Genomic DNA, 15,815 nt, shown 5'->3' with positions numbered 1-15,815 from the left:
CCCAAGTTAAGCAGCGCTCCACCAGAAGCAGAGTCGGTGGCTGTCGGAACAGTTGGAGCCAACACCCTGTTCATGTTCTGTTTCATGCTTTTAAAGACAGGTAAACTGAGTGCAGTGGTGTGTGCCAGTAGTCCTAGCTATTCAGGAGACTGAAGTAGGAGGATTACTTAAGCCCAGGAGTTTGAGACTAGATTAGGCAAGTAAGCAAGACTCCATCTCTTAGAGAAAAAAAAAAAAAAGAAAATTTTCTCATACTTATAGCTATAAGCTAATTGAACTTTTTTTTTTTTTTTCTTCTGAGACAGAGTCTTTCTCTGTCACCCAGGACATAGTGCAGTGACACAGTCTTGGCTCACTGCAACTTCCACCACCTAGCGCAAGCGATTCTTGTAACTCAGCCTCGTGAGTAGCTGGGATTACAGAAATGCACCATCACACCTGGCTAATTTTTGTATTTTTAGTAGAGACAGGGTTTCGCCATGTTGGCCAGGCTGGTCTTGCACTCCTGACCTCACGTGATCCACCTGCCTCAGCCCCCCAAAGTGCTGGTGCTAGGATTACAAGTGTGAGCTGCCTTGCCCAGCCAGTTAATTGAACTTTGAATTAATTTATAAAAACTTGCTGAAAACACTGGGCTGATTAAAAATAAATACAGTATTACATGTAAGTGCTGAAATAAATTTACCTCCCTTGCCTCCCAAGAGACTAACAAAGAAAAAGAATAATCAAGGATAATAAAATCTTGTGTTTTTGTTTCAGAAGAAAAGTTAGCTGAAATATTAATTTTGGAGAGGAAAAAGAGGGAAATATTGCAAGATTTGCAGCTCTCAATATTATTTACTAGTCATGAGAATTTGGACATGCAAATCTAACCTTCAATTTCCTTATTGGTAAAGTAAAAATAAATAATACCTGCCTTCTTGCTAAACATTGTACAGTTGAGAAAATGTATAAAAAGTGTTTTGTAAATGATGAAATATGTAATAATATTTGTTTGTTTGTATTTCACAAATTCAGACCCTAGCCAGATACAAACAGGCATTTAATTTGGTTTGGTCAACTCAATCACCTTCCCTTTCTTCATCCTACCCTGCTCCCCCCACCCTGAAATTTTCAGTGTCTTTATGCACAACACTTCATTTGCACTCTCACTGACTTTATCCAACCCAGTTTGGTTGTCTGGAGAAACATTTTTTGTAATCCAGGATAAAATTCACTCCCTTTTCCTATTACCTTTCAATAAGAAATTTTGATTACATGATATTTTTATTATATTTACCTTTTAATAAGACATTTTGATATACATCATTTTGTTTCTTCAAACTGTTTCTTCTAAAGACACCACTTCCACCGGGCACAGTGGCTCATGCCTGTAATCCCAGCACTTGGCGAGGCCAAGGCGGGTGGATCACCTGGGGTCAGAAGTTCAAGACCAGCCCGGTCAACATGGTGAAACCCCGTCTCTACTAAATATACAAAAATTGGTCATATGTGCTGGCAGGCACCTGTAATCCCAGCTACTCAGGAGGCTGAGGCAGGAGAATTGCTTGAACCCAGGAGGCAGAGGTTGCAGTGAGCCGAGATGGCGCTACTGCACTCCAGCCAGGGTGACAAGAGTGAAACTTCATCTCAAAAAAAGAAAAGAAAAGAAAAAAGACACCACTTCCATAGCCCAACCCACTGTACAAGGCATCTCTGGGTCCTGGCCAAATGAATTTAACTATCACAGATTCTTCATGGAAGGTTCAACCAAAACTGTGGCATTTTCGTATTTTCTAAGGCTTTTGTTTATTTTTTAAATTAATATTTTAAACAAAGTGCTACCTTTTTCAGCCTTATTTATGCTGTAAGAGTGACTATTTTAATTAAAATTGTCTTAATATAGAGTTCTTAGCCAGATTAATGATATTAAAAACAACAACAAAATTTCACATGTAAGATTTTTATTCAAATTTGATTTACATTCCAAAAGAAATTATAAAATATATTCAGTTGTTTATTAAAAAAAGGGGAGGGACAAAACTTTAATTCAAATTATAAAACATGATAAATTTTCAGATTAAAATTGGGCTAGTTGCTTGGAGTAACAAGCTTTTAAATCATGATTTTGCACTTCCACACCAAGGATAATCTTCTAATTAATGATCAGCCGTGCTGTAATAGGATAGCACGGAGACTTGAGGAAAGAGAAAAACTGAAGAGCTCTTCCAAGCCCAGACCAGGAACTTTTTTATGCCTTCTCATAGTGGCGAACAGCAACCACATCACCAAAAGTAAGGGTCTGCAAGGTTCAAAAGATAATCAAATCTTTTTATACAGGAACATCAGTCACTGAATTTTAAAGATCATCATATATGTAATCTAAGTATCATGCGAAAGAATGACATTTACAAACATTAAATGCTGCATAAGCATTTTACATCTTGAAATGAGATGCTATATTGTTATATAGTTTATGTCTCTGAAATGAGAATGAAGCAAAAACTGAGATTAGCAATTTAGATTCAGGTCAAAAGAATTTCTTTAGCCTTAAATTATCAGGGTAATTGAGCAGATTAAGTGTGGGAAATGGAGTGTCTATATTCTTTTCTCAGCTATCTGCTTTAAAAGTGAATGAGTTGTATAATAGGTTTACATAACAGTTTTCAATTCATAACCTAGATAAATTTTGAACAGTCATTAGAAAATCCAATCATTTGAGCTGATAGTATTTGGAATGACTTGTTCCAAACTCAAGAGGAAAATGTAAAGGTACAAATGTTCTTGCTTTGGTTGTCATGGCTTAGCCTATGTGAACCCAGGTAGGTAGCTGGATAGGATGTGGAACATCAGCTCCATTACTCTAATGTCAAATCTAACTTGAAGAGTTGCTATAAAGCCACTTTACAGAACTTAGGGGGTTTTAGTGCTCATTGTTTTCATATATTGATGGGATGTTCAGGAGTATAGTGTATCCTTGTAGTCTATTGCTTTAATCTTCCTTTTTGAACTCAATCTTGCCTGATCATAGTCATGCATGCCACGGTTGAGCTATCTACTTTTCTGTGTTCAAGAAAAAAAAATGGAGGTAAAAGCATAAAGGAGAACTTCAGAGCGAATCTTTTAGAAATGAGTCCTTTCTTTTGTCGATTGTTGCCAAAGAATGTGAGCAAATATCCTTTAACATGAAAGGAAAACTGTCCCTCTGCTCCCCACCTCCATCTCCACAGAAGCATGAATATCTCAGTGTAGAACAGTGCTCATTGCAGTAGTCAAATGGAGAAGGAAACATGAGTCCCCATTCTTTTTTTTTTTTGAGACGGAGTCTCGCTCTGTAGCCCAGGCTGGAGTGCAGTGGCCGGATCTCAGCTCACTGCAAGCTCCACCTCCCGGGTTCACGCCATTCTCCGGCCTCAGCCTCCCGAGTAGCTGGGATGAGTCCCCATTCTTAAACAACAAAACTTTCTCTGCTGTCATCTTACAAGGACTGTGTAAAGCATTCTCACACCCTCCTCCAAAATTGAATGAGCCTACCCACCTATGTCAGTATCATCAATATACCCTTGCAGGTCACACAAAAAGTGTCTGAGGAGGGCTTGGTCAAGGCATAATATTTCTTCTCGTTTGTGATACTACTCCCTCATTAGAGAAATTATTTGTTAATTATTTTATGTTTGATCAATTTAGGACAAAAACATATAGGGAAAAAGTCTTGTAAAGATGGAGTCAGAAATGGATCAGAGTGATAGAACTGTAAGCCCAACAACCTCAAGGATTGCCAGGAGCCACCCAGGAAGTAGGAAGAAGCAAGGGAGGGGACCTGCAGAAGGACAGTGGCACTAAGGTCGCCTTGATTTCAGGGATCTAGACTTCAGAACTAAGAAAATTCACTTTTGTTGTTTTAAGTCACCAAGTTTGTGGTACTTTGTTGTGGCAGCCTTAGGACACTAATACATCCTCTTTTACAGATAGTTCCTAGTAAGTAAGAAGAGGGTGATTGAAAAAACTATTTTTAATGGCCACCTAGTATTAAATAGATGTGTTTAAAAGGCATATTATGCATTCGAGAAAAAACTGGAAAGAAGTAACAACAAAATGGTTCTCTACGGGAGTCAGGAGCCTTGGCGCAGGCCTGTAATTCCAGCACTTTGGGAGGCCGAGGCAGGAGGCAGGAGCGTCACTTTGAGCTCAAGAGTTGTAGACCAGCTTGGGCAACATGGCGAAACCCCGTCTCTACAAAAATATTAAAAAAATAACCTGGCGTTGGTGGCTTGCACCTGTAGTCCCAGCCACTCGGGAGACTGAGGTTGTTGAATCGCTTGAGCCCATGAAGTGCAGGTTGCAGTGAGCCGAGATTGCACCCCTACACTCCAGTCTGGGTGACAGAGCAAGACTTCATCTCAAAAAAAAAAAAAAAAAAAAAAAAAGGTTATCTCTGATGAGAAATTAGAGGGGATTTTAACTTTTTTGTTATACTTTTCTGTTATATTCTAAATTATCTGCACTGAACTTTTGTAACTTTATAAATTAAAATATAAACTGTTTAAAGAAACAGCTATAAAGTCTTTATAAACCTATAAAGTCATCTGTCTGAGATTCTCTTATAATAGCAATTATCTTTATATATTTCAGTGATTATGGGCTTTATATTTAAATTTTATTTGAGAGACATCCATAGTTACCCTACAAAAAAATCTTTTGACACAGTTGTAGGCAAATCAATGGCAACTTTTATTTTTTTAACTACACATGAAATGTTCTCTTTTTCTGCAATCAAAATCGTTGAGCTGAAGAAGACAATTAACTAGGATCTTTTTGTTTCCCCTGTTTTATATATAGTTAAAGAACCTTGCCAGTGATGTATTATTAAAGAAGGAAGGAAGGAGGAAGAATGGAAGGGGGAGGAAGGAAGAGGGAAGGAGGTGAAAGGTGTGGGGAGAGGAGTAAAAAACAAGGAAGAATGGAGAATTGTCATTACTTACCATAACCATTTTGCCATCCTTAATTTCTCTTACAAAATTTGTTTCTTTGCCATCCCATTTCTGTACATGAACAAGTTTGTCTCCATCCAGGCTAACAACAGACTGAGACCAACAATGAAATGCAAAACATAGCAATAAATAAATTCAGATTTCTGATACGGAAGACAAATGATGTGATTTTTGAAAGAATTGTGTAATTGAATAAATCATGATCAATTAATTATCCTATTGTTATTTCTATTACTTCTAGATTATTATGTAAATTTGAATAATTCATAATTTGATTAAAAATACACATCTAAATACAAAAATTTAATATTTTAAAAACAAAAATCCTAAACTAGTGCTTTGCAGCTAGTCGTCCTTCTAAAGAAAGCCTTAGAATGAGGCAAACTGCCCATTTAGTCAATCTGAGGCAACCTGGGGAATTAAACAAAATGCACTCTTTCTTTCAAATAAACTTTATTAAATGTTTTCTGAAATACAAGCTTGATATAAAATGTGAACAGTATATGGTAAGAAACAAATACAATTGAGATTTATGCTGTAGCAAGTACCCATTGTTCAAAATATAACATATGCACACTAAACTAACTTTGGTGTATTTCTCCTTGGATTGAAATATTGAAAATATTCTACACTTTCCAACATCTTAAAAAAAAAAATCCATGCATTGGAATCTTTATCTTTATTCCCCCCTCCCTGGAGAAGAAGAGTTTCTTCTTCTCTGGAGAAGAAGCAGTTTCTCACCTTACAGTTTCTATCATCTGCAGTGGTTTCATCAAACTCTTCTCCCAGGTGGAAACTAATCTCCGTGTTCTTGAATGTGCTGAGAGTCCTGATGACCACTTTGTCTCCTTCCTGACTGATAATTACTGTTGGTTTGGTCACATTTCCCACCTGCCTAGTGGCAAAGCCCACGCCTAAAAGAGCAAAGGGAACAGTACAGTCTGCAGCAACTTCCAAAATAACTCACAAAGCAAGAATCTGCTTTCTGATTCTGGAATCCAGGTTCTAAAGTGTAAGTTTCATTAGAATATGATTAGCCATTAATCATGTAAAACACTACTGTAATCATAAGTGGATGCAGAAGAAAACCAAAAAAGTCAGAGAAGCCTCACTTTCTCCACAGAATAGCAGATGCTCTGTGTTTTTGGCCCTGGGTAAGAAGGCAAACAAGTGCCACATTAAAAATCCATTCAGTGGCAAATGCATAGCCTAGCATCTGATCAGGACAACGTGATCTGTCTTTGCCTCTTGCTGACCTGAGGAGTGAAAAATGGAATCTGCAAGTATCTAAAGCAGCACGATAAGAAGAGAACAGCCGTTCTTATTGTTACCTACCTAGAGCCTTCATGTACTCATCAAAGTTCTGACTGTCGGTCAGCTTCCAGGTAGCACAGAAAGCCTCCACCATCCTTGCCCTTTCCCCTCTTTAGAGACAGGAGCGAGGATCTTCTGGTCTAATTGCCACTGCAGCTCAAAAGACCCTTTACACATCAGCAAGCAGCTCCTGCCTTCTTATTTGGAAAGAGAGTGGGCAAAAATCCAATGATTTAAATTGCAAACACACCCCTCCAGTGTCCCTCTCTCCAAGAGGCTGTCACAGAGGGAGGAGAAGGGAAGGAGCGCTCGGAGTGAAGCTCCAATCCTCTTTGTGATTGGCTCAGGCCACTGGGTTAGCGGAGTAGGTCGAGTTCCTCCCAATCCTCACACTACAGCCCTTATGCCTGAGAAAGCTCTGCAGGGATTCAATGGGGCTGGAGGCAGGGAACGGGAAAATGAGAGAAGGTCTTTCAAGTTCAGTGAGAAAAAACTTGGCAAAGGCAATCTCAGAGTGCAAGGAAAGAAAGAAGATGCACAATGGGGCATTCAGATTGATTTCCGTTAATGGCAAAGCTGGTCACAAATGAGGACCCCCTTAAAGAAAACCACTGAAATGCCAGACTTTGCAGACAAAGGAGAGTGAATAGTGTGTGTTATTTTCTCTCATCGTTACAGGGAGAGCACAATGCAAGCTAGAGTATGCCAAACTGAAAAAGAGGAGGGGGAGGAGGTGTAAATGCCTTCCCTAGATATATTGCTTGAAGGCTACTCTGACTGTCAATGAGGAAGCACACTAATTTGGGTCCTTTCCCAACACAAACCGAGAGAATTTAAAGATCCCGTTGTCCTTTCTAAAAATGTGAGAACAAGACTGAGTTGGAAAAGCGATCTAAGGAAGAGTATGGTTAGGACTTACTAATGAGGTACAAAAATAAAGAAAAGAATGCTCTTCCCCCACCTCCTTGAATAGATTATAGAATCCATGTGGAAAAACTGGACAGAAGATTATTTGGTAAGACTTTACCAAATAATGTCCTGCATTCTAGGACATTTTGATTTCCTGAGGCCACATCTACATAAATACAATCTGTGTCCATTGTACATTGTTGGGAGTTAATGATGGGGAAGGGCAGGAACTGGAGGAGCAGTAGGAATCAGAAGAACTTTGTTTCAATTTGCCCTGACTCGGGGTTCCCCAAGAATGGCAAATACCTTGAGGGTTCTAAGTAGAGTATTTAAAGGAAGTCTCTGAAACTCCCCTTCACCCAAAGAGATTCCTTCCTGCCTTACTGGTGCAGACCAGCAATGAAAGCAGTTTACCTGCCTCTCCTGGGGACAGAGCAGGAGAATCCCACTTGGTATTCCCTCCCCTTCTCTCTCCCCTGCCAATTAAACTGCAGCCCAGCACATTTCTACCTAATCCACACCAGATCCAACAGATAAGGCTCGGAAGGCCTCCTACCCTAACTGGCGCCTACATGCGTCTTCTTTGGTGTCTCAAGGGTGCTTGTTTAATAAAAACTGTAGTCTTCCTTCACAACTGCTTTTCTTCCAATTTTCACTTTATTTGTGACTGATACCACCATGCACCTAACTGTACAAGCCAGAGACCTCTGAATCATTTCTAATACTTTACCACTAAAATCAAACTTGATGGCAAGGCCTATCTCTTTTGCTTTGTTACCAGAAAAACCAAACTCTGTAAAACATTTTACAGAAGTTTACTCTGAACCAATGTGAGCAACTGAGGCCCGGGGAAAACACAAACCGGGGAAGTCTTGAGAAAGTGATCCCAAGGCAGTCAGATTATAGTTTGGTTTTATACATTTTAGGGAGCCAGAAAGTGCAGTCAAAAATATAAATCAATACATGGAAGGCATACATTGGTTCAGCTCAAAAAGCTGGGATATCTTGAAGCTGAGGGCTTATAAATTATGGATGAGTTCAGAGATTCTTTAATTTGCACTTGGTTAAAGGAGTAAGGCTCTGTCTAAAACTTGGAGTCCACATAAAAAGTTTATTTTATTTATTTATTTATTTATTTATTTATTTATTTATTGAGACAGGGTCTTGCTCTGTCACCCAGGCTGGAGTGCAGCGGCGTGATCTCAGCTCACAGCATCCTCCACGCCTCAAGCAATCCTCCCACATTCAGCCCTCTTGAGTAGTTGGGACAACAGATATGTACCACCATGCCTGGCTATTTTTTTGTAGTTTTAGTAGAGTCAAGGTCTTGCCATGTTGCCCAGGCTGGACATAAAGAAACGTTTTAAATTAACATAAGGATGCGATGTAGCAAGATTAATGGCCTAATTCTTGCTTTGCATTACCTTAGATCTTGTTATAGTTTGGTGTCTTATTGCCACAAAGAGTCTGTTTTGTCAGTTTCATAATCTCTATTTTAACATGAATCCCTGTCAGTTGTTCTATATTCCAAAAAATCAGAAGTATATCTGACTTCCCTTCCTTTTATGGCCAGGAATTCAGGTTTTAAGGTTTTTTTTTGGGGGGGGAGGGGGTCTGTTGGCCAAAAGGGGGTCTGCTCCGTATGTGGGAGTGCTTAGGATTTTATTTTCAGTTTACAGCTAAAATTCAGATGACTGTTTCATCTATGCAAACTATTTCTCTAGTAAAGATTCTCAAACTGAGTTGTTTTGTTACAAATTATTGCTATATGTTTCATCTAATAAAACACGTTTAAAGTGGTAGAATGTGTAAGTATTGTTCTAAAATATAATATATCATTTCCTTTTTGTATTCTAAGAACATAAAATTGTTGAGAGCAGGAACCATGTATTATACATCTTTATCTTAGCCCTTTATAGATCACAAGTGAGTGCTGAAATATTTGTGCATACCCATTTATTTCTTCCACTCTCTAGATAAAGAATATGAGATGGTGACATATTTATTCGTAGAGCATATATTCCTGCAATTCTGATTCCTTTAAACTTTATCAAAAACACGAAAGCCCCACAATTTAGAGGCAGGTTTTTTTTTGGTTGCATATTAATCTTGTAATAGGCAGAAAAGAATGCATGTTGCCATACAGGTATCTGTAATAGAAATTTTAGAAAAAGCCAATTAATTATTTTTTAATTAATCATTTATAGATACATAATAGTTGTGCATATTTATGAGGTACCTATGATATTTGGATGCAAGCATACATGAGTAATGATTGAATCTGGGTAATTACGATATTTATCACCTCATTGATCATTTCTTTTTGTTGGGAACATTCTAAATATTCTTTTCTAGCTATTTTGAAAAATGCTATAAACTATTGTTAGCTATAGTAAACCTGTTGTGGTATCAAAGGCTGGAACTTATTAATTCCACCTAACGGTGTTTTTGTACCCATTAACCATTCCCTTTTCATCCCATATTCCTGACTACACTTCCCAGCCTCTTGTAACCATCGTTCTATTCACTACCTTCATGAGATTAATTTTTTTAGCTCCCACATATAAGTTAAAACATGTGATATTTCTCTTTCTCTGCATGGCTTAGTTTGCTTGATATCCTCCAGCTCCATCCATGTTGTGGCAAATGACAACTTTCCTTCTTTTTTTGTGGCTGAATAATATTTCATTGTGTATATATGCCACATGTTCTTTATCCATTCATCCATTGATGCACAGTTGATTCCAAATCTTGGCTATTGTAACTAGTGCTGTAATAAACATGAAAGCACAGATATCTCTTTTGATATACTGATTTTCTTTGTTTTGGATATATACACCACAGTGGGATTATTGGATCATGTGTTAGTTCTAGTTTAAGTTTTTTGAGGAACCTCCATATTATTTTCCATAGTGGCTGATCTACCTTCCCAACAACAGTGTATAAGCATTGCCCCTTTATCAACATTCTTATTGTCTTTTTGATAATAGCCTTTTTAACTGGGATGAGGTGATATCTCACTGTGGTTTTGATTTGTATTTCCCTAATAATTAGTGATATTGAGTATTTTTCATATGTCTGTTGTCCATTTTTATCTCTTCTTTGAGAAATATCTATTCAGATCTTTTGCCAATTTTCAATCAGATAATTTGATTTTTATTTTATTTTATTTTATTTTTGCTATTCAATCATTTGAATCCCTTATATCTTCCCTTATTGGATGGACAGTTTCCAAATATTTTCTTCCATTCTGTAAGTTTTCTCTTCGCTTTGTTTAGTGTTTGTTTTGTTTTTGTTGTACAGAGCTTTCCAACTTGATATAGTCCTATTTGTCAATTTTTGCTATGGTTGCCTGTGCATTTGAGGTCTTAAAAAATCTGTATGAAACCAATGTCCTGAAGTATTTTACCAATGTTTTCTGGTAGTAGTTTCATAGTTTCAGGTCTTACATGTAAGTCTATGATTCATTTTAATTTGATTTTCATATACAGTGAGAGATAGGGGTCTAATTTCATTATTCTGCATATGGTTATCGAGTTTTCCAACACCATTTATTGAAGTGATCATCCTTCCCACAGTGTATGTTCTTGGCACCTTTGTTGAAAATAAGTTAACTGTAAATACAAAAACTTATTTCTGGGTTCTCTATTCAGTTCCATTGGTCTATGTGTCTGTTTTTATGCCAGTACCACGCACTTTTTGTTACTATAGCTTTGTAGTATCTTTTGAAGTCAGGTACTGTGACGCTTCCATGTGTTCTTTTTGCTTTGCTCATTTTACTTAGGATAGCTTTGACTATGTGGAGTCTTATGTAATTGTATATGAATTTTAGGTTTTTTTTTTCTATGAAGAATGTCATTGGTATTTTAACAGAGAGTGCATTTGTAGATCATTTTGGGTAGTATGAACAATTTAACAATATTATTTTTCCAATTCATGAACATGCAATATATTTCCTTGTTTGTGTGTTTTTTTCATCTTCTTTCATTAGTATTTTATAGTTTTCATTGTAGAGATCCTTCACTTTTTTGGTTAAGTATATTCCTAGGTATTTGTTTCTTGTAGCTGTTATAGATGGGATTGCCTTCTTGATATCTTTTTTAGATTGTTCATTGCTAGCATATAGAAATGCTACTTATTTTTGTATGTTGATTTTGTATTCTACACTTTACTGAATTTGTCAATTCTAACCTTTTTTTGGAAGACTATTTAGGTTTTTCTAAATATGAGATCATGTCATCAGCAAACAAGAACAATTTGACTTCTTCCTTTGCAGTTTGGATGCCCTTTATTTCTTTCTCTTGTCTAATCGCCCTGGCTAGGACTTCCAATACCATGTTGAATAAAAGCCACTTGACTGTTCTATAACTCCATATACTGACATATTTGACTTATTTTACATTATTCAGAATATAATGGCTATATATCTAGGAATGGTTGCTTTCAAATAGTAGCTTATTTGCTCTGATTATTGAAGAGTTCAATAGAAGATAAACTGAAAGAACAGAGACTGTGTTGTGCTAAGGATTTAACATTCAACAAATAAACCTTTTTCCAAGCTTTTTTCTTTTCCTTTCTCTCTCTCTCTCTTTCTTTCTTTCTTTCTTTCTTTCTTTCTTTCTTTCTTTCTTTCTTTCTTTCTTTCTTTCTTTCTTTCTTTCTTTCTTTCTTTCCTTTCCTTTCCTTTCCTTTCCTTTCCTTTCCTTTCCTTTCTTTCTTTTACAGTCTATCTCTGTTGCCCAGGCTGGAGTGCAGTGGTGTGATCTGGATTCACTGCAACCTCCACCTTCCAGGTTCAAGCAACTCTCCTGCCTCACACTTCTGAGTAGCTGGAATGACAGGCATGCACCACCATGCCCAACTAATTTTTGTATTTTTAATAGAGACGGGGTTTTACCATATTGGTTAGGCTGGTCTTGAACTCCCGATCGTACGTGATCCACCCTCCTGGGCTTCCCAAAGTGCTGAGATTACAGGTGTGAGCCACCTCCCCTGGCTTTTTCCAAGCTTTCTAAACCTGGGAGCAATTTATGATTTTGCTGTGGCTGTTATCATACAAATGCATCTACAGTCTCATAAGGGAAAGATTATGACAGATTGACTCCTCACTCAGAGTTGTTACCTTTATTTATTAACTAAGGGCACTAATGGTAAAGAATTCATCTTAAAGACCTGTTTGAAAAACAAAAAGTAGTGAAATAAAAGAAACAAAGAGAAGTTGCTTTAGGAGATCCTGGCAGAATCTTCGCATGAGGCTGAATCTCTTGGCCTTGCTATACAACAATTTTTCCTTTTTAACAAAATAGAAGGTGTTAATAAAGTTTTAACATTGTTTTGAGCAAAGTAAGCTAACCGAGGTTATGACATTATTTCTTATAAGATATCCAAGGTTATGCAGCAACAAAAATTAAATAACATTCAAAGCACTTGCTGCCTGAGGTTCTCTCTTACCAAATTACAAAGAATAAAATAGTAATTGAATATCTCTGTAGCTGGAAATGAAATGTAATTACACAATAAAAGGACCATTGGCCCACAGTCTCTCCCATAATAGGTAATGCTGGGCAAGGTGTCAGAACCCTGGCATTGGGAAGTGGTCAACTCAAGAGTTGGCAAAAAGAATTTACGGATGATAGTATAGATTTAAAAAGAAAAGTTTTATTAGATAGAAAGAATTCTCCAGAAGAGTGCAGTGGGCACCTCACTAAGAGGACTGAGTGTGCAGCAGTGGATTTTTCCTTAGGAGTATTTATGGTCCTTAAAGGAGGAACCTAAGGGTAATTTAGATCATATCAGCCGCTTAGGTCATGATAAATGATTACATTTGTAGACATTTTGGTGCCTTAATGTCAGCAAGGGTTGCACAATGAGTTTTGATTCACATGTATCCTGGAGATATATAGAAATTCTAGTTAGTCACAAATGTTTGGGAAAGAAACCTGCAACCAGATACCTGCTTTAGATAATAGGGAAGTCTACTTACTTCCGAATTCCTCTGATAAAAGAGTTTTGCTTCTGCACAATCTGCTTGATGGCCACCAGGTGATCTTTGCTCTCCTCAGGAAGATCAGACAAACTGTTTTTGCTGAAGCAATGGTGCAGACACTCCCTAGGGAGTTACCTGTCTGTTCATGGGTACACATTTTATCATGCCTGCCCTTACCAATCAACCAGCTAAGCCAGCTCCTGCCCAGGAAGGATGAGGATTCCAATCTTCAAGCAAGGGCTAAATGCAATATCAGTAACGGAATTTGATGGTGTGAAGAGGTGTGGGGGTAGGAAAAAATGAGTGAATTTTCTGTCTCTTGGCGATATGTAACTTTTATCTTATTGCATTTTAGAAAGTGCAGACTTGGCCGGGCATGGTGGCTCATGCGCATAATCCCAGCACTTTGAGAGGCAGAGGTGGGCAGATCTGTTGAGCTCAGGAGTTCGAGACCAACCTGGGCAACATGATGAAATCCCTTCTCTACTAAAAGTACAAAAATTAGTTGGAATGTGGTGGCACATGCCTGTAGTCCTAATTACTCAGGTGGCTGAGGCATTAGAATTTCTTGAACCCAGGAGGTGGAAGTTGCAGGGAGCTGATTGTGCCACTGAAGTCCAGCCTGAGCAATATAGACTAGGTCAGAGGGAGATGCATCTCCAGGTATGGCATGCCCTTTGAAAGAAGCATTTTGGAGAAATGTCCTTCTCATTTCTCTACTATTTTCTGTAGTTTTTTCTCCTTTTACCTCCCATTATTTAAATATTCCATTCTTAGCCTGCTTCTAGATCTGACATAGTGACTGACAAGAGAACTTTTGCATATTCCAGGTTTATTATTAAAAAGTCCTGGGACCTTCCTTCTGCTCGGGTCACTCATATGCCACAACTCTGCCAAGAAAACTCTTCTCTCCAGCCTCCTGGTTAATTTCACTTTTAGGGTTTAGTTCAGTTAATATTTCCTCAAGGAAGGCTGGGTCAAAACTCTATGGTTATGTCATCCTATGATTTCATTTATGTATTACACATATATCATAATTTCTGTTACTTTTATAATCAGTTGTTTGGTATCTTTCTCCCACCTTAAGAACACAAGTTCCTTGAAACATCAATTTTATTCTGCATTGTGCTGTATGACTATTGTCTAGCATACTATCAAGTCCACTTGATATGTGCTCCACAAATGCCAAACATATGAACAAATATAGAAATATACAGAAAACCAGGAAGGGTCAAAAAATAAGCATTTAAACTCGAGTTCATATGATCTTTTCTAAGTTTTCAGCCAAACCTTTCTTCTCCTTGCAAAATATATGATCCCCAAAAAAAGATATCTAAGCCTCTTCTTTAATCCTATCATGTTAATGTTTAAGAGGAAATTAAGGCTCACTGTTTTTAGTTTTTTTTCTTTGAAATGAAAGCACACAGAATAGTTTTAGTAAGCATTCAAATGCATGCTGGATTTAATAATACAAGAGTAGGAGAGTTTTGTGCCATGCCATATGTGGAAGCCTGATGCCAATAAGTATGAATAGTAATTGTCCTTTCTATAGATCCTCTGGTCTGTTTACTATGGGTTATCACTTGTAAATCAATCTATATATATATATATATATATATATATATATATATTTTTTTTTTTTTTTTTTGAGATGGAGTCTCCTCTGTCACCCAGGCTGGAGTACAGTGGCATGATCTCGGCTCACTGCAAGCTCTGCCTCCCAGGGTTCACGCCATTCTCCTGCCTCAGCCTCCCAAGTATCTGGGACTATAGGTGCCCACCACCACGCCTGGCTAATTTTTTGTATTTTTAGTAGAGATGGGGTTTCACCATGTTAGCCAGGATGGTCTTGATCTCCTGACCTCGTGACCGCCCTCCTCGGCCTCCCAAAGTGCTGGGATTACAGGTGTGAGCCACCTTGCCCGGCCAGATTTTTTCTTTGATATATGCCTTGAAGATCTTTTTTGTTTACTGATCTCTGTTGATTACGCTGTACATTGAGTAATGATTACCAGGTAGGTAGCTATAAAAGGAAGTTACTAATCTGGGATCAGTTGAAGATTACAGAAACCACCGTAGCTATTTTTAACAGAAACAGGACAACATATAGGGAATTAGATGCTTACAAAACACTTGGAAGAGTTGAAATAGCAAGTTTTAGGCTGAGCTAAGCTTTCAGGAATACTCCCAGAACACCACCACATAAACTGACCTGCTAAGGCAACAGGTATCTCTATATAATTGGGAAGCTGGAAATCAGGAACCTGCTTTGCCACCTGCTGGGTCCCAAATATTCTGCTAGTTGTTTCCTAGAAATGAGAGCTTTGCTCAGAAATACTGATTCCGAAACCACACCATATGGGCTGCATCTCAACAGCAAATGTATGACTTGTGTGCATTTTCTCTCACCACTTACTTACATTTTGAAATCTAGTCTTACACAAGAATATTGCATAAGTATATGCAATAGGCAAAACCTAAATCAAGTATAAGCATAGGGAAGTTTGGAAATACTGTTTTACACTCTGCTGCTTCTGCAGAGCATAAATCAGATAAGTCAATCTACCACACCCCATCCATCACACAGATAAATGAATATTTTTTAAATGTTTTGGTTAAAAGGAGAGAATAAAGAC

General features: G+C 37.7%; 1 protein-coding gene across 2 annotated transcripts; it reads right to left on the bottom strand.

Annotated features, from left to right (window-relative positions):
* Positions 1 to 1,926: 1,926 nt before the first annotated feature.
* Positions 1,927 to 6,457, bottom strand: FABP7 (fatty acid binding protein 7). Of its 2 annotated transcripts, XM_045391595.1 has the most exons (4): positions 6,306 to 6,457; positions 5,712 to 5,884; positions 4,962 to 5,063; positions 1,927 to 2,281 (listed from the first exon to the last, which is right to left on the bottom strand). In XM_045391595.1, exons 1-4 carry the CDS (start codon positions 6,376 to 6,378, stop codon positions 2,231 to 2,233), a joined length of 399 nt encoding a protein of 132 aa, XP_045247530.1. In that variant the 5' UTR covers positions 6,379 to 6,457; the 3' UTR covers positions 1,927 to 2,230. The 2 variants fall into 2 exon arrangements, with proteins under 2 accessions (XP_045247530.1, XP_005551767.1); XM_005551710.5 differs by lacking the exon at positions 1,927 to 2,281 and having other exon boundaries at positions 4,623 to 5,063.
* Between the last annotated feature and the right edge of the window lie 9,358 nt (positions 6,458 to 15,815).

This window comes from Macaca fascicularis, chromosome 4, assembly GCF_037993035.2.
Source record: "Macaca fascicularis isolate 582-1 chromosome 4, T2T-MFA8v1.1".
In the NCBI taxonomy this organism is placed as follows: domain Eukaryota; kingdom Metazoa; phylum Chordata; class Mammalia; order Primates; family Cercopithecidae; genus Macaca; species Macaca fascicularis.
The sequence above is the reverse complement of the archived record's forward strand: the minus strand, read 5'-3'. Positions and strand labels throughout refer to the sequence as shown.